The sequence below is a fragment of the Venturia canescens genome, chromosome 2 (genome assembly GCF_019457755.1).
Source record: "Venturia canescens isolate UGA chromosome 2, ASM1945775v1, whole genome shotgun sequence".
Taxonomy (NCBI): Eukaryota; Metazoa; Arthropoda; class Insecta; order Hymenoptera; family Ichneumonidae; genus Venturia; species Venturia canescens.
Genome location: NC_057422.1, coordinates 17,003,681 through 17,027,467, shown reverse-complemented (window position 1 = coordinate 17,027,467; position 23,787 = coordinate 17,003,681). Strand labels below are relative to the sequence as shown.

At 47.2% G+C, this 23,787-nt stretch overlaps 1 protein-coding gene across 3 annotated transcripts in view; it reads left to right on the top strand.

Moving 5' to 3' along the window:
• Window positions 1-9,269: 9,269 nt before the first annotated feature.
• The window catches only part of Chi (LIM domain-binding protein 2 Chi), a 33,194-nt gene continuing 18,676 nt past the window's right edge, over window positions 9,270-23,787 (top strand). For all 3 annotated transcript variants that reach the window (XM_043411058.1, XM_043411057.1, XM_043411056.1), the window contains exon 1: window positions 9,270-12,053. In XM_043411058.1, the coding sequence (XP_043266993.1) occupies window positions 10,930-12,053 (1,124 nt within the window). In that variant the 5' untranslated portion in view covers window positions 9,270-10,929. The remainder of the gene's footprint in view (window positions 12,054-23,787) is intronic.

The window sequence follows — 23,787 nt, the reverse complement described above, 5'->3', positions numbered from 1 at the left end:
CTTTCCACCGCATACGCATGTTTTTTCCAACTCATTTTGTTTTTCATTTTTTCTTCTTTCTTTCCTTACGATCTCTCGGTCTCTCCCAGCCTCTTGTATCGCTCCGCTGTTAAAAGAGGCTCGGAAGACACACCGCGTACATCGGTTTGTTGTAGCCGGTGAAGCTTCTCGCGATTGCAATCCCCAAACGTCGGTTGGCGACTGGCTTTCCTTCTCTCTCTCTCTCTCCCTTTCTCGCTTTCTCAGTTTTCCTTTTTTTCCTCCTCCTTCTTTTTCTCCTTTCTTTTTTTCCATATTTTTTCCCCTCGCCTCTCTAACTCTATTGCTGTCTGCTCTGCAATCTGGTTTGTCCAGTTCTTCGCTCCTTCTTAACTACTACTCGGCTCCGAATATACCTTCGTTTTTTATACCTCGAGGTCCTGTTAACCTGCGCGTGTACGAGCTAGAGTCGAGCTACTAGAAAGCCGGAGAGAGAGAGAGAGAGAGAGAGAGACAAAGAGGGACGGTGAGACAATAGAAAAAGTGAGTGCTGGCCGCCGCGGGCGCGCGCGAGACTCGGAGAAACGTACACACATGCGGGCATCAAAATGTAGAAGATCGAACCGAGTTCCCCGGGGCCGGGGGGAGATCGAGGAAGCCGAAAATGAGAAAGGGAAGGACCTGCTAGACACAGTTACGCGGGGCAACGGAGGTACGGGAATAAAAAAATGCTCTCGCGTTCCTCGCTTCTCGTCTCTCTCTCGCCTCTCGCGGCGCACCGGGAGATTCTTCCTCCCTTGCGAGCGTCCTCCTCGCATGCACCGCGCGTCACCTGTGTCTCGGCTTTACGGACTCGTGCTCTCGGGACTCGCGTAAGAATGCGCGCGGTGCCCCTTTCCCCATTTATCTCCGGACGTTCTCACTCCGCGCGCATCCTCCGTACACCTGTTCGCGATCGTTTTTCCTCTCTCCGCGAGAAGACATCTTCTCTCTCTCTCTCTTATCGTGTTCGCGCGAGCTCCTCCGTGACGCGCGAGACCCGTCGCGCTCGTGTCCTGTCAACGGACCCCGCCGCGCGTCAGATTCGCAGGGAGGGGGGCACCGGGACGATCGCGAACGACGATCCAGGCCGAAGAAAATACGAATGAATGAGCCCTCCGGGCCCTGCTGTGAGGAAAGGGCGATCGAGGAAATCCACGGGAGAAGGACAGAGCGGGCTTGCTGGCGCGCTTCGCTTTTGCAACCGTACGGGTTTGGGAGCCGCTTAAGCGGCGACTCGGACTCGAGAGAGACGAATATAGATCGAGAGAGGAGGAGAGAAATTATGAGGAAGGCTGAAGGAGAAGAGATGCGGGAGAGACAAGCGGCAAACAATGGTAGCGCGCGTGCACAGACTCCACGAGTTCCTCTCTTTCTCCCACGCTATCTTGAGTTTTCTACACTTGACAATACACCCCCCCCCCCCCCCCCCCCCCAGCGAGCTTCCCTTTTCGCGTCTCCGTCCCTCTTCTCCTCTTCGTTCCTCGCACGCTCTCGCTTACTCCTCGATTATATCTAGCTCTGCTCTCCTCTCGTCCGACGAAGGCTCCCTCTCACACACGCGCGAGCCCCGCTGTACCAACGCACACGCGGATGCGCCCGAGCGTAAGGAGTCACGCTGGCCCGGTGTGGGTGGCTGTCGCACATGGATACGAACGGGAGGCAGCGATAGTGCGAGGAGCCGGAGACCGGGCGAGGGAAAGAGAAAGAGAGAGAGAGGGATAATCGGTGTGGTAACGGCGCATAGCGCGGTGGAACGAGACAACTGCGAGGTAGGATGATGAGCGAGCAAAGGACGGAGCAACGACCCGAGGAAGGGTGTAGAACAGGTTTGAGAGAGCAGCGAACACGGGGCGGTGAGCCAGCGGTGGCAACATCGTCGGTTCCACGCAGGAAAAAGGAAAGAGATAAAAAACGGGAGGGAGGGAGAAAAGGGAAAGCATCGGGAACGCGGCGGACGAGCGAAATAGTAAGAAAAGCACGCGAGCGAGAGAAGCCGTCGAAAAAGGAGCGGAGGAGGAGGATGAGGAGCGAGTGACGGAGGCTGGTAGGGCGCAAAACAGGAATTCTGAGCAGCGACGGGGCACAGTCGCCCGAGAAGCCCGAGCTTCGCGTTTAAAGCGATGGATCACATTGTGGAAAATCGCGCCTCCACCGGCGAGTCACCGACCATAAGTATTTGCGGTCTCGCAAACCCGCGCGCCGGAGTTTCTCTATTTTCGCGTTTCATTCTCTCCCAGCTTATTCGCAAATATCGTCGCATCGTCGCGCGCTCGCATCCCGCGAATATATTTCGACGATGAGCGAGCTCATAGATTCATCGAGGAACCGCGAAACGCGAGAGCTCTCGATTCCACGAGCCGCGAATATGCGACTCCGGGTCATCAACGAAACGATGCTTTTCAATCGTTCCCCGTTGCTCGAACCTACATATCCCCCTCCGTGCCGGAACCACACTGCCGCGCGCGCGGTTCTCGCCGCTCGAATGCTCACCGCGCGTAACAAGAGCCGGCTCGTTTAATCGCGGCTGAGAAAATCCCGGAGCCAAACGCCGCGCCTCTCGCGGTCGTCACGCTCCGCTTTAATCGTACTTTACCTTCGGGAACCTCAACAGTAACCGATCTTATCGGCGGCTGGTCGCCCCCGCCTTCCCTTCAGCCGAATGCCGAACGGCGTAAACAACAAAATCATGCAAATCCAACTTTCCAACGGCACTCGATTAATATTTATATCCCTAAATTTATCAAGCATCGTCGGTTACCAAAATCGAGCCGATTATCCCTTAAAAAGTAAAGAAAATTCGCGTCCCCCGAGCGAGCCGAGCTTCAATACCGTTCCCTCGTGACACACGCGATCGCAAAATCCCATTTCGTCTCGAATCGCGTGACACACCGCACGCATTATTTATCCCGAGAAGCCGAGTGACGAAGACGCGGACTCCCGTCGAATACAGACGCCCACGCGGCAGCGGGTTAACGCGCGACGGCGTGCATCGCACTCTGTACGTACGTACGACAGGTACATCGGAAAAGCGCGGCGTTGAAAGCTCTCCACCGCGGTTACACGAGGAGGGTCGCAAGGCACACTCGACCGCAGCGTATTCCATGTGGATCGAGTACGCCAAAGTGCCCGATCTCTTGTCTCGATATGTATATCAAATTACTCGTAACGTTCCGAGTGAAGCCGACGAGCCCGCGTGAGCCTCGTGCCGTTTCAAGTTCCAGCCCGAACTTTCAATGGCGCCCATATAACTGGAAGATTCCTCTGTGCTTCACCTTCATTAACGATAAATCGCGGAGAGACAAAAGTCCCTGCGCGCAAAGTCCCCCGCAGCGTTCCAGTTTTTCAGGAATTATACTTCGTCCCCCCAACAAATGTGTAGCTTCGGAGCTTCCGAGTGCGGAGCTAGGAGCTCGCCGTCCTCTCCGTATCCTGCGAACGGTCGATCACCGTCGAGGATAATCGCCACCGGGCGCTTTCTCAGCTTCGTCGAAGATGCCGCCGTTCCCCCAGCACGAGGAGTCTCGACGAGACCGCGAGGGCAAACGGTAGAATAAAAAAGAGTCGATTTTGACAGTACGATCGTTCGGTTTATTTAATCTGTACCGGCGGTTATATGTTCAAGGCTGCTCGCAGCGGTAAGGCGCGCGATAGAGGCGTCGCGCAGAGTTGGTGACAAAGAACGCTATATAGAGAAACTCGTACAGTCGCCGGTATATACGCGCTTAATGCACACGCAGACACACCACCGTGCAGAGCGACACGGACAAATACAAAGGCGCATACACACGTGCTGAAACGAAGGGGTACGCTGTTCCAGCAACGAAGGGTGGATGAGGAGTGGGGGCGAGATATTGATCAAAAGCTACCCTGGCACCGAGCATCCACCCCCCTGCCTTCCCACCTCCGACCCGCACCCTGGCTAGCTCTCTCTCTGGCAGCCTCTCTCGCCTCATCCCACCTACGCTCCTCTCCTAACCCGGCCGAGGCAGCGCGCTCTCCGAGCAGTGGCTCTCAAGCCGATTCATCTTTTATTTCAATTTGACGATCCGCGGGACAACAGTAAATTGACGATATATGGGTTGGAGGCGACGATTAGTGGGGCGGAACGCCGGCCCGATATGGCGCGGATAATTGTCCAGTTTGTTCGCATAACGAATAAAAAAGCCGCTCAAATCGCACGATTAATTCGAACGGTAAAAGTTGGCTCGGTTAATTACTTTAGGAAAGATCCGAGGCCCGCTGACGACGTTGCGTTCGATGGCAGGGCTGCTGCTCGGTGTGCAAAAGCGCGGGTGCGTGAATCAGCCCCGAGGCGACGCGCGCCCCTGTCACGTGTCCCCTCCTCCTTCCCGTGAAAATCGAACCGCTGAGCTTTCGCTCTTGTTCGCACTTGCTCCTCGGGCCCACGGGGAAATAGTACGCGATCACCCGATTCCCAAGTTTCGAAACAATCTCGCTCGAATGCCGGGTGCGGAACCCTTGACAGAATGTTTCAACGCAGGGCCAATGATCGCCGGTTAATTGTCTCGTCGGTGCTGCTTTCCGAAACGCCGGGGTTTCTCGCCATTCGCCAAATCGTACTGTCGCCTCTGCCTCGACGGAACAAGAGCCCGCGGGAGGAGCGCGAAGAAACGCTTTTTCTTTCTCGCCACCCGAAAAGTTGGCCGCACAAACAACACGCGCGCGCCGCCAGGAGAAGCTTCGTGCAACGCACTCGACTGTGACTTCCCTCGTCTTTCGGCTTCTAATTGCCCGGCCCTCCTTTCTTCTTTCTCCTCGCGGCAACCGCGAGATAGAGAGAGAGAGAGCGGTACAGATGGAAAGGGGGACGGAGGAGAGAACTAGAGAGAAAGAAAGTCTCATGAAACTCCAGGCCTCCGCGAGCTGCGCTTTCATATCTTATCGGGCATCTAACGAACCGGCTCTCGCGTACACACTTTTTCTCCGCTTTACTCATCGTTATTCCTTTACGTCACTATACGCTTCAACTCCCGACGCAGACTTCTCGAATTCAAACGCCCCGGGAGAGCTCGTTTCGCTTCCGTCTCCGGGCTCCGTGCAAATTCGTCACGTCGTAAATCGTCAGGGCATTACATCGCTCATTACATCTCAATAGATCTGAGGCGTTCGCTCTTTATGTCCTTCGCAATTTCTCATTCGTACCTCTCGCCTAACGTGCGCTCACCGCGCGGAGCGCTCTACCGTACCGCGAACAAACGTTGACCCCATTTTTCACTCTTCGGAAAGCCCGCGCGCATCATCCTCGCCAAACTTAAAATCCAAATGCGACGTGTACCTGTTCTGAATCGGCCCGCATGTATGCATATTCTCCGTCGAAGCATCTCAAACTTCTTATAGTACATAGCAGAGCACACACTTTCCCCTTCGACCCACTTTTCGGATCTATTCAATAGAGAGCTCGCCGACCAACACACGTTCATTCTCCGATGACCATCGTCATCTTTTCTATACCGTTCGAATCTTACCGCGTTCTTACCATAAGATGTATTGCGACCAAGAATTCGTGGATGGAAGCAGCCTTCGCGATGCCACCGCCACTCTCCTTTCTTCCGGATTAATATTTTTATGCTCGTGGCCACAAAAATTGGCACGAGTATACAACAATTCATTGGAAAATCACTAAATTACGGACTCCTCTAATTTATTAATTATTAATTGTTAAATTGATAAACTGCTGAGGTCGCTAAACGACGATTCTCGATCATCGAGCGCTAGATCATCAACCCAGGAATTGAGAAACCGATCACTCGAAAAGTAATGTAGAACAAATTATATGGAAGTGGTTAATCTAGAGCATTTTAATGAATTTGTATAAAGACGAGACAAAACCCGAATCGCTGGTCTCTGCGACTGTCGACAATTAACTAACGATCAATCATCGGTCTCGAGGCAACTCGGTCCTCGGCTTTCTTATCTTTTTTCTCAATAAACTTATCGCTAACTTCACGGAGAAAACGGATTCGTTTTGTATAGTGAGGAATATATATTATTTTTCGATATATTTTCAATTATTTTGGCTATTTTTTGTCTCTTGAATTCTAAACAGCTTTTCGTGGATAGCAAAAAGTGAGGCAGGTGAGAAATATATTTCGTTTTGTTTTCGAGTGTTGTTCGTCATGTCAGACTGGCACTTACTGACTAGTGGAAACGTATTGTAAATCACAAATTTTGACTGACGATGCTCAAGTTTGCAACGTCGTTCGAGTCCAACGAAATTAACGAAAATTACATTTGCAATTCTTCCATTTTTTATTTCACGAATCGTTGACGTAGACTGAAAATCCACGAATTGCAAATTAGGCAGGTAACAAAATTGGAGAATTGCTGGAATTGTTGGGGAGTTTCAGTGAGACATTTTATCATACACGGAGAGAAAAAAAATAGTAAGAATTACTATGCTGCCCATTTTGAAGGTTTTTACCAAAAATATTGTAATTTCCAAGTCAATTCTGAATGAAAATTTTTAAACTGCGTATTTTGCTGTGACAAAGGTTTAAACTGTGTTATTTTTTCCTAACATAGTTCACCAAGGAAACGTTGTAAAATTTATGTTGACTCGATGATGAACTGTCAAGTAGAATTATTATGCCGTTTTGCTATACTTAATACTGTTTTCACAATTGAAATTTACAGTTGAACATAGTAAAATTTGAGGAGCTCGAACACAAGCATCGATCATACGCCAAAGCGTTTAGAAATTTACTATGGTAAATAACACAATTTCATTCGCGATTGTACAATAATATACCGGTATACACGTGTACCGATGTATTTATTTTGACATCACTCATCAATTTTCATCGAGTCGCTTCACAAAGAATTACTATGTATCTTCGTAAGAATTAATAAATATTACCGATATAGAACTCTACTTCTATCGCACCATAATAGATTTTAGTGAAATTTTCTCTCCGTGTACATAAAGTGTTTTTTTCGGGGTTGCCCGAGCATACTTATTAACATCATAAACATTTGAAGTGACTGAAAAGATTTTTTGCTATGCTCAAGAGAAAAAGACTCTTGAGTATTTTGAATAAAAGTTATGGGTATTGGTCTTTTTACTATGGTGGATAGAACAATCGTTATTATATACTGCTCTCCGAATTAAGGCTGCAATCCAGTACGTATATCCCCGAGATACTATATTCCTAGTACTTTCCTCTAGAATTTTCGGCCTCGTTGTTTTCAAGTATTGAGTTCAACTCATTTGGCGCAATAACCCCTTAAATAACCCGTCCACGATCGCTCGTCCCCATACGAGACGGTTTACGCGCGCCAATGTATCAGCGTTTTCGAATCTTCGTCGCACTCCGATTTATTGACGGATTGGAAAATTCCATTCCTCCATTTTCCAACCATCCCGACGAATTATCGTGTACGTTTTTATGGCGTTTTCGGAGGATAAAATTTGAAAGAAGCTACAGAAAGACGAAGAGGGGAGGCTTCATTCATGAAGGGATATAACCGGTTCGCCCACTAGTCTCCTGGCGCGCTTGTAATAAGTCATAACGACTCGTAATCGCTTGCGTGGGATGTCCAACACCACGACAAAATCACGATGAAATGTTATATTTCTTCTGCGCTCAAAGACGTTCTACTCTGCTCGATCTTTTCTCTATTTTTTCCTCCTTCAACGTTCTTATTGACTCGATGATCCAGAGAAGAAACAAAAAACTGACATGACCCAAACAGTCGATTACGAGTTGGAGATCGAAGTTAATTCGTGCTCGCCTCCGAAGCACAGTTACCGCGAAACATAGCCCGCGAGAATCCGGCCATTTTTACACCCAAGTCCGACAATGCTCTTCGCAGATTGTGCACAAAGTTTAGTTTTGGGTCGGCGCTGCCGATTTCACCGCAACCCGCCGGGGCATCCACCAGCGTTGCGGGAGGAGTAACCAAATGGCAGTTAAGGTCTCGTTGCTGCTTTTATAGTACTTCGGACCTGTTCCTCCAAAGTGTTGTGCACATAATCGAGCGCACCCTTTCCTTCGGTATCGCCTTTTTGTATCTCGTTCGCATGGTTTCCTCGGCCAGTTAACCGTGGCGAGTCGGCAGAATCTTCCCTCTTCTTTCACGCCCTTTTCCCTCTCGTTATTTTTCCTCTTTCCGTCCCCAAACGCGGTTTCCACGAGTCTACCGAAAATTTATGTTCCGCGTTGCGGTTTCGCTGGCCCTTAATCAAATTTCCGTACCGTACCGTACATCGATGTGCCATCGATGCCCGATGTTTTGATGACTTTTGCACCAAGCATCGATCCCGCGGCCCGCTGAGACCCTCGTTAAGCTCCTGGCCCGAGCGCAATTTTAGCTCCGTTTGATCCATCAAAATTGTGCGATCCAGAATGCACGAGCGATTGGAAATGAGCGATGCTGCGCGTCCACCCGAAGCCTCGATCCTTGCACCTTACAGCGTCGACTGCTTTGGAAAAAATCCTCCCAATTTTAAACAGAAAATCATTTACACCGAGTAACCATGAAGTCCCACAAAAATTCCCGAAAGTACGGGAGCGTACGTGCCCGCATACGTACCGGCGGAGTGGCGCCCTGGTGCAAGTTTCAAACGGGCACGAATAGAGTTTCACCGAAAGAGAGAGGGTCGTGCACGAGCGACATTTATCGCAAATTTCATTTCCCCGTTCGTCGTGCGGATGCCCTTTGAGTGTTAGCGAAAAATGGGTTTCTCAATTCCAGAATCCGGATCAACAAACAACCTCTGCGTTGTTTACGTCTTTTCTCGAGGAGAAAGTGCGCCGGGATCATTGAGTTTTTGGCACTCGGCTAATCGGCAGGTCGACCCAAATGGGATGTAAAATTTGTAAAAAAAGTGATATCCGCGTACGAGAGACAGGCTCGGAGTTTATTCGAACGAGAAACCTTCGATATTTCTGTAGCAGTCGCAGTCGTGCGTGAGGCTCTGACCTCTCCCCTCCGGCTTTTCTTTTTGCGCTCGTTGTGTAGTTGCCGCTGGTGCTCTCGACGGCGCGCAATCTCTCCGTCGCGCGAGAGAGCCCCCACGCGCAGCACCTCCGCCTCAGCCCCTCGCGTTTTTCTCCCCACTCCAAATTCATGAACCCCCCAAGGAGGACTGCGAGAGCAAATAGCAGCAAGCAGCAGCACCGACGACGACGACGACGACGACGGCGGCGGCGACTACGACGACAGTGGCGACAGCAGCGCCGCCACGCCCGCTGTCCCGCAGTAATGTGACCGCTTTCGAGAAGTGAAGTTCGTCGATGCGAGCGAGTGTTTAGAAACACGTTGTGTTTACCGTGCGGTTTACAGATACGCGGCTCGTCCCATTGGTTATATTTAACGTGCGAGTACGAGTCCAGCCCGACTTATCGAAGTTCGCTTCAAAGATTTCACAATACCGCGGAACAACGGGCCGGATTTTTCGTGCAATATCCATCGACGAGGATAACCAAGAAGGCTGTGAGCGACGAGTAATAATATAAAGCTAGAAATGTTGCTGACTTAAATACTCGTCGAAAGTACCGCACGATCCGACCGGACGATATTCAAATATTATTGGAGCCACGGACGAAGCGTACGTCAAACCTCAAGGGCTGAGCACCGCTGTTTTTTCCCGTGTTTTCCTCTCCCCGATGACAGAGTCTCGAAAGCTAAACAATCTTTATCGACGAAGCGCGAAAATAATTCGGCTCGCGTCCCTCCTCGTCGTTGTCGACTCAATGAAATAAAGTTTAACGGTGCATCGTGAAGAAGCATATACAATCGATGTCATACAATCTGCCCATGAAATGCAAGGTCAAGCGCGTGCGTTGCGTGCCGCGTGCTTACATGAGGTCCCGAGGCTCTCTTGCAGAACGCCGAGCGGCGACTGATCGTCGCAGCTACTGAGATCGTCCCGCGACACGTCGAGGGCACCATTGTCGGAAAGAGACGGAGTCTGACCGGTGGGCTTTGCCGAGGGTAGAGAGAGAAACGCGCTCGCTAGAGATACCAGACATCGTGGGAGACCTCGCAATCAGAAAATACGACACTGTTAAGCAGTTGGGTCGACGTAAACACGCACACACACACACGCCCCACGTGTGCGCGTGTGTGTGTGTAGGCGGGTGTACGCGCGCGTGGCTATCGCTCTTGGAAGGTGTTTCGAAGCCGAAAGAAGAATTGCGGATTAGAAGAAAAAGATTTTCGAGCCAAGTCATCCCGTGGGAGAAGCTAGCGAAATTTATCGTCGCGGGCCCGAGGAAGAATCGACGACGAGATGATCGGAACGTGACAGCCACGTGGCGAACGGCCTCCGAGGTGGATATCGCACGGGAACGAGGCTTTTTAACGGAGTAATTGAATTAATGAAAATCGTCAAGTACAATCGCGAAGGAATAGGCGGATAATCGTGTGTGCGAATGTGGCACGACTCAATGTTTGTGTTAAATGACATAAAAAGTGGTTGAAACTGGAATTTAGGCTAGTGAGTGCACGCGAGTGTGACAGTGTAGAGATTGAATCTTGTGCAATATACGTAATTGATAAATATACCTCAGGATTATAAGTGTGCTGTTATAATACGTCCATTTACGATGGATTGAAACCAAATATTTGTTCTCGTTTATTCGTACGAAGCTATTGGATTAAAGTGGTCGTGGGTGGTGGTGGTGGTGGTGGGACGCGTCAAGTGAGACAAAAATTAGTGCTAGTGCAGTGCGAAGAAAGAAACAAATAATAGTTAAAAGTGAGAAAAATCGTGGCGGAGGACTGCTCGGTGTCGAGGCGTCTCTCGAGGTCACGGTTAAACTGAGAGAAACTAAAGGGGAATACGGGATAAGGTCCGAAGGGAGGAATCGAGCAAGACATTCGTATACACGCCGCAGAGTCTTTCGGAAGAATCGGCACGGGGGCGTCGTGGAGGGGGGAGTGATGCCGGTAAGGGTGGCGCAGCGCCCCCCAGGTGGAATTCTCCACTCCGGCCCGGTACCGGTTGCGGGAGGCGCAGGTCCGTTGGGTGGCGGAGGCCCGGGCCGTTGCCTCGGTGGCTCCTCGGTGGCATCGCCACCACTGCCACCGTCCCTCAGCAGCCTCGGATTACCACCGAATACGAACAGCAACAATAACAACAATAGCAGCACCGCCAACAACAATAACATCAGCAACAGCGGTAACGGGAACAACGGTCATCATCCCGGTAATCATAGCAACGCCCAGCACCATCATCTTCATCATCATCACCATCATCACGGGCTCAACAGCAGCGGCGGTGGCGGCGGCGGTGGCAGCGGCGGCGGCGGCGCCGGCGGCGGTAACACCGGATCGGGCAACGGCAATCTCAACAGCGGGTTAATAGTTAACAGCGGGAACAATATAAACAACATAAACAACGTGGTTGGAGGCGTCGGCGTGACCGGGCCAAACGCGCAAAATCCACTGCAGGCGATGGCCTCGGCGGCGGCGTCGCTGACTCAACTGAACAACATGGCGAACGGCCCATTACCGCCGCTCAACAGCGGTCCCAGCGGCCCGAATCTACCGCCTCCTCAACCGGCCACGACCCCGACTCACGGCGGCCCGCCTACGCCCCACGGTCCTGGCGGCGGTGCACCCAGTGTCGGCGGATCGGTCGGCCCCGGCGGCGGTCTCACCGGAGGACCCGGCCCCCATCTCAACGGCGCTTCTCCCAGTCCCCATTCGATGCCCTCTCACGCCATGATGACCGGCTCACCGCATGCCTCGCATGCCTCCCATGCCGCCCACCCCGCTCACATGGGAGCCGGGGCCCCCGGTACCGGCGGACCCTCGCCGCACTCCCATCACCCGGGCTCCCACATGGTCGGCTCACCCCATCAACCCGGACCGCACATGCCTCCTGGCGGTATGATGGGACCTGGGGGCATGCAACCCCAGGCCGGACCTCCGATGTGCGGCCCTGGACCCGCTGGACCGATGGGACCCCATCCCCATGGACCCCAAGGACCCGGCGTTCCTGCACAACCTCACATGCATAACGACCCGTTCTACTGCTCTCCCTTTGGTTCGCCCTACTACAGGTAAACCTCGCTCAACTTTACTTGGAATCGTAGCTCTGTAGAAACCGATATTCGCCTGAGAAGCGGCGACGACGACGACTCCGCGTCGGTCGTACACGCTCCCGTGGACCACAGTTTTACAACTTTTCACCCTCGATCCAGACAAACGACGGTGTTAAAATTCTTAAATCGACGCCCGCGGCTCCAACATCTTCTCGACAAACGCTATCGCAGAGCCTACCTCAGCCCTTTTCTCATTCGCGATCTCACGGTCCGATGTCCCCCCCCCCCCTCCCCGTTCCGTGCCAATCGTCAACCCTCTGCTCGAATCTTCCGGCCTCAACTGGTTGCTCTTACCGCTCCCGCTCTATCGCCCTCCGCGCGCACTCAGGCTGCGCGATTCTTTCGTACCTACGTACTGCGCGGCGTTGCCGTTCCCGTACTCCGAGGATCCGTTATCACGAAGATGGCGTCTCTCGCCGTGTGAATTTAATGCACGCGTACACATATCCACCCGCCCAACGACGCACGCACGAATGCGCTTACATGACGCGCTGCCAGTTGTGCGAACATCCAAACTTTCTTGCTTTTCTCCTTCGCTATACACCTTTTCCAACTATCGAGCGACGATTAATCGCCTCCTCGATCATCCCCGATCCGACCGGCTCAGCGGAAACGTCGACGTTTCCGCCGAGTTTCGGCGATCGATCCGAAAAATCCCATTTTCCAATTATACTTTGTGCTCACGATCCCGTCTGAATCGGCATTTATTCGGCATCGAGAGTCTTTCGCTCCCGCCGGTGTGTTTCTTTATCTCAGTAAATAACAAAAGATCGAAAACATTTGAGCGCTCGCGATCGCTACGTGCATGGTTGTGTAAACCCCACCATACATTGCCCTCTAAATATTGGTCGGCGCGCGCGTGTAGCGATCGGAAGTCGGCCGTTGTCGCGCTCGCGGTGTACGCGATGTGGCATATGCTCAAAGTCTTATCTTATCGTTACCCTCGGCAAGAGGATAAGGTAGACCTTGATCGCGTGAATCGCCGTCGTGAAGAAACAGAGATATACGCTCCGAGTGTGAATCATGCATAATACATCGTCAGCCGAAATAAAATCTAGCGCTCCGAGATACTCGCATCCATGCGCGTACGCGTGTCCCGACGAATTCGTTCGCAATGGGATCGGCCGCGTACGTTAGGAATTAACGCACGGGAAATCATCGTGCAAAGAGAGTACGAACGGAGAAACGATCGACCGAGTTTTATTCTGATTTCGGTTCAAGGACTCCTGTCCACAAAAGTTTGGGCTTTTGTTTCTCTCTTTTTTTAGTTTCAACGGCTCTGGCTCGTGTCAAAACTTATTGAAGTGCTTTATTCGAGGGGAACTCGCTCGGAATATATATCTCCGCGGAATCTGAAATATATGAACACTGCTCTGGGCTTCGCTGAGAATTCTTTTCCAGCAGGTTCTCCAGAAGCTTGTTTACTCACGTCGGGTACAAACAGCACGTCCGACCATTATGAAACTTGTCGAAATTCAAACTCTACGGAGCTTCCGTTTTTCAATAATATTTTGCTCCTCGCACGGGATTAAGAACAGTTTTGTCGATTCGGGGATGTTGATGGCGAGAGTGGGATTCTGCGTGAGATAAAGTGGACTCGAGGATGCGGGGCAACGTCTATTCGGTGGAAAGAAGACCCAAATTTGAGCATTTTGTGACTCCGTATTACAATATATGAACAATATTTTTGGATTTCCCAAAATCTGAGCATCAATAATTTACTCGATGATAGCGAGTCTTCAGAGGCACTTCAGAAAAAAGTTTTCCATCGGTGAACAGTATAAATCGAAATCTACTCGACCGATCGTTTTGAAATTTGGCATGGTACTTCCGTACACAATTGACCAGACGAGAGGATTTTTTGTGACACTTGGAAGTGAAAACACTGATTTTCGCCTGAAAAATGAGCCTGTTTGCTATTGTAAAATTAATAGTTATGAAAAATTGGAGAAATCTCTCGCAGGTACCTGGTCAATTGTGTAAGGAAGTAACATGCCAAGTTTCAAAAGTATCGGTCGAGTAAATATCGATTTACACTGTTCACCGGTGGACAATTTTTTCCCAAAGTGCCTCTGCTACCATCGAGCTGATTATTGATATTCGAGTTTCAAAAATTCAGGAACTCTTAAAATTGTTTTCACCGAATTGATGACGCCTTTATCAAGGGCCGCGGTAGCGATTCGACGCCGCAACGTATTAAAAGAAAATTACCACGTAAAAAAAGGCAGCGCGAAATTTATTTAAAAATCTGAAAATTCGTGACTATTTTTTCCTTCATTATTCTCGTTTTTCTACTTTGAATTTTCGAGGCTTCTAACCCATTCGTTATTCTTTCGCATGACTGCGAAATGATGAATCTTCGATCGACGGTTACGTAAAAGGTCCACGCCGCAGCGTGGCTAAATTTTCTCTCCTCGTCCAAGCAGAGCTCAGTTTCGTGAGAGGCTCGTACGTATCGTAATTAGAACGCTCCGTGTGTACCTCGCCCAGGAACTTCATCTCTCAGACGGCGGTTCGTTTATCACGGTTTCGCGGTCTCCCGATAAACCTTCGCACGTGGGTTATCGTCCGCGTGAAAGTGGGCTTCTGTCGTTCTGCGTCCACTGTCCTTATTTCTATTGTATCTTTATCGCCGCTTTCGTTTCAATCGTCTAGTCAAAGTTTAAGGAGTTTCGGTACAGAAGTCAAAATATTAATAAATTGATCAAATTTGGTGATAATGTTCTTCAACATCAAGTGCGAAAACTCAAATTTTTTCAAAATTTTCTTCTACTTAGTTATCGAGTAATTACGCATTAAAGCAGATTTCTCATGCCCGGAATGTATGCCTATATATATGGAAACGCTATGCTTATACACGTAAACTTTAGTGATCGATTACTCGATAACTGTGTAGAAGAAAAATTAAAAAAAATTTGTGTCGTCAAATTTGGCACTAAAGAATATGTTCACCAAATTTTATAAAATTCTGAACTTTTTGAATTTTTTAATTTTTTTAGCATGGATTAGCATGGCAACATTGTATCGCCTGTACCGAAACTCCTTAAGGATAGCTCGTCATTCGCACAAAAGTTTTTTTCCGCTAGCATCCAACGCATCGCGTGGTTTGGAGTTTTTTCTTCTTCGCGCGCTCGTTAATTTTCGTTCAATTTCCACTCACCGACTTTTCGGAGTTTGCATTTTTGGCTCCGTTCGCGTATTTGGCTCCTTTGCGTTTCGATATTAATTATTTGTCGAACGGTAATTCTAAACGAGTATTCGAAACTCCCAAAAATTATTCATTTCTGTCAGGAACGTATTTGCATGAGATGCGGAAAACAATGCAACGAAGGAAAAAATAAATGTGCGGTCGGGAAAGCGGATCTTCCGTTGGAACGATCATGCCTTACGACCTCGTAATCGAAGCCAATCAAACCGAGTGGCGAATTCTGGGAAAGCGTGATTGTTGGAACAGAATCATCGGCGATGATTAGCCACGATTTTTCATAACTTGACTCAGCAACGGGTATGTTGTTAACGCGAAAACTAAATTCCTAGATCACGACTCATCGACGTAAACAATCGACGCATCCCCCTCAACCTTAACTCCGCTCTCTGCTCCTGCGAGGACGAAATTTTTCATTGCTCCTCCTGAGATCTCTGTAATCGTTCCCTTCCCCGAGATCCTCGTCGCTGCTGCAGCACCACCACTCGCTACAAAGATCAACAATAATTATGATTCGTAAAGAAAAAAATAAACATTTTTCGTCCACAGGGTTAGTGAGGAATGTAATTTTTTAAGAATTTTATACTTTCGACACAAATCAATGCGCGTATGGCACAAAAATAATGAAGTTGCCGATGTTGGTCCGAATGTGGCTCTTCCGAACAGCAGAACGAACGCGTGACCTCGCGAGGGCCCATCTCCCCACTCTTTACGCGCCAAGTGTCCATAATATACATACACACTTCCACTTTTATACACCTTTACCCACACAGCCTTAAATATATAGCGTTTTTGTGTACGTATATATACACACATATTCGTAGAAAGGTTGCCAGAGCCTTCGAGCTGCGGGTTCAACCGACCTACCTGAAGTTCTCGTACACTTATCCACCGAGGTAAGATCGCATCAGAGTTTCTCAACCTCGCACGTACCAATGCACATTCCCCACATTCGCGCTTAACCTTCAAATTTCATGATACGCTGAACTTTGCGTTATTCGTATATGCAGCGGGAAAACTTTACTTTTTTTTCCTTCATACACTCTTCAACTCTTAACGAGGCCCAATTATTTTTTGTCACCGCGTTCAGAAAATAAAAAACGCAAAACTTTTCAATCATTTTTATGCAGGAATTTCCCATTATTTACCGTAATGATTTCATTTTATCGATCGTCCCAGTTCGCGTGGAGCACGCGACGAGCAGTGATGAAAAAATCATCCGAATGCGAATAAATCGCATTGAAAAAGGGTGGAAAAAATTAATTGCCAATTTATTTTTCACTAGTGATTGCTCCTGCAATCGTTGAAAAATTTATAAACTCATTTTTCACACGCTTTCCATTGATTTACTCCTCGATAACAGCACATTGCGTACGCATTTGATTATTCAATACGTAAATAAGAAAAATGAGTCTTTTCATGCATTTTTGAGCGATACGATCTTGAGTCGCGGCAGCGACTCTGAGACAAGTACATTCATGTTTATGACGAGTCACTGCCAGGGTACCTTCACCGGAGCAATAGCATTTCCAACTGTTTTCGAAAATGTTCAAAATTTGTTTCTTCAATAATTAACGAATCACTTTAGCTCAGAGCAAGTCGACCTATTTTTTATTATTATTCTCTTTCAATTGCGACCCCTTCGAACTCCGTAGCTCAACGCATCGAAGAAACGTTAATTATTTATTTGTTAATTGGACGAAAAAATTCGTCGGGTTTTCCGCACACATTTTTCATGTTTATTTGTTTGTTTCGAATAAACGGAAGCACGAAGCTCATTAATGCATTAATTATTCATATGCACATGCACGTATTTAATAAATTCAGGATGAGAACCGCAAGTGATTTGCCAGTGAAGCGGTTCGTCCGGGTTGGAATTGTGGCTCTCGGTTGTTCGCTCTCTCGAGGTTCTTGAGACCCACGAGAGAGCCTCGGTGGGTTCGTGTTCTCAAGGCCGCCTCCTCGAATCCTCCTCCTCCTCCTCTTCTTGCTTGTTGAATTCTCTTCGCCCCCTTCCTTCTCTTCTTCTTCTTCTTCTTCTACTTCTTCTTATTCTTCTTCTCTTCCCCACTTTTCTTCAGTCCGAATGAGAGGCGATCCTCGTTTCCCTCTACCATCGTCATTTCTTCCCACTCTTGAACTATTCCACGCTCGACAATGACAGCGACGACTCACCTCAGCTTTACCTCTGCGCCTCTATCCCCATCCTCGCTCCCTGCTTCGAGAGCTCATTAATCAACTTGAAAATCTATAAAAACGAGAGAATTCGGCTCACCAGTGGGACGACGAAACAATTTTCGTGGGAACCAGTCGGAAAATTGTTGTTCGAGGAAGTACGGAGACTTCCTCGGGGTCAGAAATCCCCTCAAGTACAATATCCTCGCAGCCATTCTGTCTCAAGCTCCATTTCCATATTTTTTTTCATTTTAATCGATTCCCAGGTGAAGACAATCGTCGCGAGTTACCTGTTGGCTGAATATAAATCTTCGGGCTCTTAACGACTCGGGGGAGTCTGACAAAAGTTGAGGTTAAGATTTGCTGAATGCAGATCAGCTGTTACGCGCCACCTTGCCAAATTCGTTGGCGTTATTCTCTTCTGACCCGTTGGTTTCATGCTCTTCTGGTACGAAAAACTCGTTTTTGAAAAAACCTTCAAATCTGAGGAGCGAAACTCTCAATTTATCAGCTCTAGTGAGGGCTCAAATTCAAACTTCAGACTCAACCTGAAAATCGTACTTTTTCAACGAAACGTTGAAACTCGATTTTCACATTTCTCCTGCGCGAATTTCAATTTTTTTTTCGCTAAAGTATCGAACATTCGTTTCATTTTTTTTACCAATTTATCGCTGTTCGTTATATTCACTAAAAAGGATTTTATCGTACTTCAACGATACGAACTTCACTTCGCTAAAATTGAATATTTGATTGGGATTGCGAGTGCCCGATGAAGCTGGTACAGTCCAACGATATTTCATTTTCTCTCTATTCCCCACCCTTTTTTTCGCACGAACCACTCAATAATTGATCGAAAAAAAGGGTGGGGATCAAATGTTGGAATGGACTAAAATTTCGAACAGCTAAAATCTCGAGTTTATAAACTTCGAATGATAATATGGAGACAGATAGATTCGACTGGAGCTTTGAATGCCGAAAATAAATAAAGCAGAAACTGCAAGGTTCGAAGCACGTTTACATCGAAAATAGAATGTACCAATAATAGCCCATAGGACGATGACTGAAATATCGATTTTTCGAAAATTCGACTATCACTCTTTCCATTCATAAATTACTACGGTCAGCGATACTGTGGAAATTCACAATTTTGAAAATATAATAACGAAAGATCAAATATTACTGAGGTTGAAATACTGAAACACCAAAAAGTCGAACAGTCAAAATAGCGAAACGTTAGAAAGTCGATCGATCAAAATAAAGAAATGCAGCGGAGCTCCAAATACACGCGTCTCACTCACTCGCTTACTCAGACCGGTGATCTCCAATTTTAAACATCGCCATTTTGGCTTTCGCCTTTTCGAGCTATCGCTATTCCGCATGTCTAAGTTTTATAGGCTCGAAAAATTCACTTTCGATTTTTTGCTACTCTATATTCTGGTCTGTCTGTAAAACAATTATTCTCCATTTTGAATTGGAAAATATGAACTTTTGACATTCGGATGGTCGTTGAAATTGTATTCGAAATGAAAACTATTGAAATACATATTTTCGGGTAAATACGAATTCAAAGAAGGAATTTTTCATTAAACCCGCAATCTGCTGATTAGTCGATCGGGAATAAGAATTTCGAATTACTTATTTTTCTCCAAACTGATATAACAACTTTAAAAATTTCGAAATATCGACCGTTCTACAATTCAGTTATTCGACATATCGAACCCCACCCGAAAAAAAACCGAAAAACATTTTCGATCGTTTGTCAGTGGCGCGTCAGTTTCGCCGAATATAAATTTGGATCCCAACACGAGGGCTTAGGCCTCTCGTCGCACCCGTAGAGAAAGTACACAATCATTCTTTTTCTTTAGATTTGGTGAGTTAAATTTTCTAGATCGCGAGAGAGGCCTAAGCCCCTTTTGGAATCTCCGTGTTCCGCTCACCGCACACCGCAGTGCCCACACTTCCGTTTATCCACCCGCGGCCCCCTTCCTTTCCCTCCACCTTTTCTCCTCGCGCGCACTTCGTTACCAGCAGACTTCAAACTTTTGTTCCCCCTCCGCGATAAGAAGTCTGCGTTGAAAACCGAGAATAATTCAACAGCGTCGTTATCAATCTTGGCTTCGAAATCTATACGCTCTCCTTCCCCAGTCTCTCTTGTTATTTATTTATTACATTTGTGAATTAGGACCATTGGAAATAGAGTGGCAGGCACTCGGCCTCTCAGTCCCGCTGATGTTTTGGTCTCTCGATCGCCCATAAATTTGGAATCCAATGGGAAACGATGGCATTTTTCTCGCATCCGAACGACACGAGCTCCAGCAGGTCCAACTTGGTACTCGCGACGAATAATGCAACAGCCGCAGGGGAGAAACGTTCCTAATACGTGAACTTTTAACGCAGCTTTTCTTCGATCGGCCAGGCCCATTTTGACGCGTGTAGAAAAAATTGGAGTAAGAAATAAGCGGAATAAGCGATGCTCTCTCGCTTGGTGGAATCGTGGCTGGGCTCTTTCAAGCGTGTCCGAAACAGTTACATTCCTTGAAGCAGGTGGACGACACGCTATTTTATGGAGATGAACGATGCGTATAAAGTAATAACGAGCTCCGATTTTTTCCCAACTCTACCGAGATGTCGACGCGCCTCGTACTTCGTTCTACAACAGAAAAAATAGTTAATCACTGCACCCAAGCCCAGTAATCCATGCAAGAAGTTTGCGGAATACATTATGAAAACAATGCTCCGATTCAGAGCTTCGTGAACATTGAGGAAAAAATGTTTATAGATTTCTATACTCGTCTGAGTTCTCCGAAGCACGAGTTACGTTGTTCCGATTAGCCATCAAAATCTATTTGAGTCTCGATCTATTTTGAGAATAGTCGACGCCGTCGACGACGCAGGGAAGATGCGGGGGGGGGGGGGGGGGGGAGAGGGCACGAGCCCGCGATGGATCTAAAGGGGTGCGGCAAATGAGTACTCTTGTCATTGGGGGACCTCACGAACAAAGAAATCTCTTACCCCCTCCTCGTTATTCTTCATATCGTAACTGCGAAGGATTATCAGTTCAAAAATAGTAATAGGAAAGCGAGTCGTCTTGCTGTTGCTCTTGTGAAAAAACAACGGAAAATTTTCATTTCGTTCATCCGCTTAATAACACTTTGAATTCCAATGCAATTATTTTATAAATTCCCAATTTAATTGGACTCGAATCGATTTTCCTAACATTCAAGTAGGCCACAAAGCTGAAGTTTGCGACGTTCGAGTCCACCGAAATGATCGAAAAAAAACTCTCCAATAATTCCAGTAATTCTCCCATTTTGCTCCCTGCCAAATTTGCGATCCGTAGTTTTTCAAGCTACACCAACGATTCGTGAAATAAAAAATTGGTGAATTAAAAACGTTTTTTTCGTTCATTTCGTTGGACTCCAACGTTGGAAACTTCAGCGTCATATGAAAAAAACATTTGTAATTGACCAATTTTTTATTTCACAAAATTTCGGTGCAGGTTGATAAACTACGAATTGCAAAGCAGGGAACGACATTGGAGAATTACTCGAATTATTGGAGGGCTTTTTACATCATTTCGTTGGACTCGAACGTTGCAAACTTCAGCGTCATACAAACTCAATATCCCTCCCATTGATCCAATCGATGTTTGATCGAAACGATCATCACACGAATTGAGGATTCACCCAGTCGAACCCTATCAATTATGCAACCCGGCGATAATCGAATCTTTATTCCTACGATGATTAATCGAGAACTCAGACGATGGATCAAGCACATAAAAGTAACCATCGTGATACAAAGTCTTTCGCCCATTCCGAAATGTCACAACCCCCGGAGATTTTTATCTTTTTGTTTCATCACGATAGTTCGTTGATGTATTTGTTAAGGAGGAACATCAGCTCGAGGAAAATAGTGATAGCTTAATGAAACTTTTAGAATACATTTTTGGATATATTTTCATAGCCTCTCCAATTCTCAAGCCATTTTATAGTAAATAATTTCCAAACTTGGAATATTTAGCACCTACGAACAGGAAATAATTCCACAGGCCTCATTTTTCTATACCAAAAAACAAATAAAAAATGGTAATGAGTTTTAAAAAAGCACTATTCCACAGTTTGAACTCTAAGAAACATGTGTGCAAAATTGGAGGTCGTTTCATTCTGCCATTTTTTATGACGCTGAAGTTTGCAACGTTGGAGTTCAGAAACGTTGTAAAAAAAATCCTCCAATAATTCCAGTAATTCTCCAATTTCGTTCCCTGCCGAATTTGCAATTCCTAGCTTTTAACCTGCACCGATACTTCTTGAAATAAAAAATTGGTCAATCGCAAATGTTTTTTTCCTCCATTTCGTTGGACTCCAACCCTACAAACTTCAGCGTCGTCATTTTGTTTATATTTCACACAAATTCCACCCCAAAAATGAGGTATTTTTGGGTGGAAAACAGTTTACATGATGTTCCTCCTTAACAAGAGAAAAGCTTTTGACGGTAAAAGCAACGTGTTCCTCGATTCGAAGGGGCCTGAATCATCTTCTGCGATATGGAGAAACAGTTTATTTTGGAGGAGCTGTAATTCTTGAGGAAGAGCGCACGACATCGGTAACTCTCGTACTTAACATAGAAATATGAAGCTTACATATACATCGTGCAAGTCTCTCAGTCTGATGCGTGCCGATCACAGTGCAGTGATGTTAATGTGCGATAAATTAGCGAGTCTCCAACGTGGGAGGAGCGCCACGATTGTAATACGGTGTACTTTGTATTTAGTCACGCTCGTAATAGCCGTCATCTATTGCGAGAGCCGAGAAGCGTGGATCGCGATACCGGAGTTCGGGGCTCGTTGAGATATTGCAGATTAAGCTGTTTTTCTCATTTGACACCTCGGGATTGACGGATTCGTTGGTGACATGTTCGAGAAATGAGGAACGAATTAAATCCTAGCGTTAAATACCCTGCGGTCGGTGGATGCAAATTTTTTGGAAGTCGAAAAAAAAAGTTGAGCATTGCACGTGTTCGATCCGTGCGATTCGAAACCCATGAATGGATTAAATGATGTTGAAGTTTGCAAGGAGTCCAACGAAATTATATTAAAAACTCTCCAATTATTTCAGTAATTCTACAATTTTGTTCCCTACCGAATTTTCAGTTCGTAGTTTCAATCCACGCACCAATGATTTCATGAAATAAAAAATGAGTGAATTACGAATGTTTATTTTTCGTTAAATTCGTTGGACTCCAACGTTGCAAACTTCGTCGTTAAATCGGCAGCATCTCGATCACTGAATTCCTCGTTCGAGCTTCATCGTCGTAGGAAAAAGTTTGAAATATTTTTAGGTTCTTCCACGAGGGTGCAGGGCTGACCCGGATGTTCGATTGAATCTATTCGACAGTCTGTTTACACACTGGATACGTCCAGAGTATGAATTCATACAGTGAATATCAGACGTATTAAGGGACGTGTTTTCACTACACGGACATTTCCCATGCACTTGCTCTCTCTCTCTCCCTCTCTCTCTCTCTCTCTCTCTCTCTCTCTCTCTCTCTCTCTCTCTCTCTCTCTCTCTCTCTCTCTCTCGCCTTCAAGATAAATATATGCGTGTGCCCACGTATGTATGTGTATTAGCGATGAGAGGGTTAAAAAGTAAGAATGGAGGGGATTTACACGTATGCTCTGACTGTATATGGATTTCAGGGGTGACTGGCATGACTCTGGCATTGATCGCACACTACCACCCTAGGTAGCAACCCCTGATAAAACCCGCTTGCCAGCCCCTTTCTACCTCTTCGTATCCTGTGTGTACAACGCCAAACTCTACACCCTTCGACTTGCTCTTTCTCTTTTCGATTTCTCCTACATTTTTTCCATCTGCAAACGTCGACTTGTCGTATGGGCTTGTCTGCATTCTGAAGATACCAGATCCAGGCGGCCTAAAATTGTTACCGAAGAGTGTTCGTACGAGAAGCAATGAGTTTTGGGGAAATCATTGGAAATAAAGATGTTTTTTCTAGTTGAGTGTCATCAGTCTTCGATTGCAAGGGTTACAAATGACCGAATACTCGATACTCGTGGCTCCAAGGCCCACTCAACGTGTCTCGAAAGCTGTAAAAAGTATGGGGAATCCCATGATAATCCTCGAGATTATTGGACGCGTTGAAGTCATAAGGGCGATCCACGCCTATCGGTCCGGTTAAATCTCCTCGGCGTACTCAATGTAGATACCGGCCTCGGTCGACGGTCGGCCTGATCATAATACTCACCGCTGTCAAGATATCTTGCACTCTACGATCTAGAGTCGAAGCCGTACG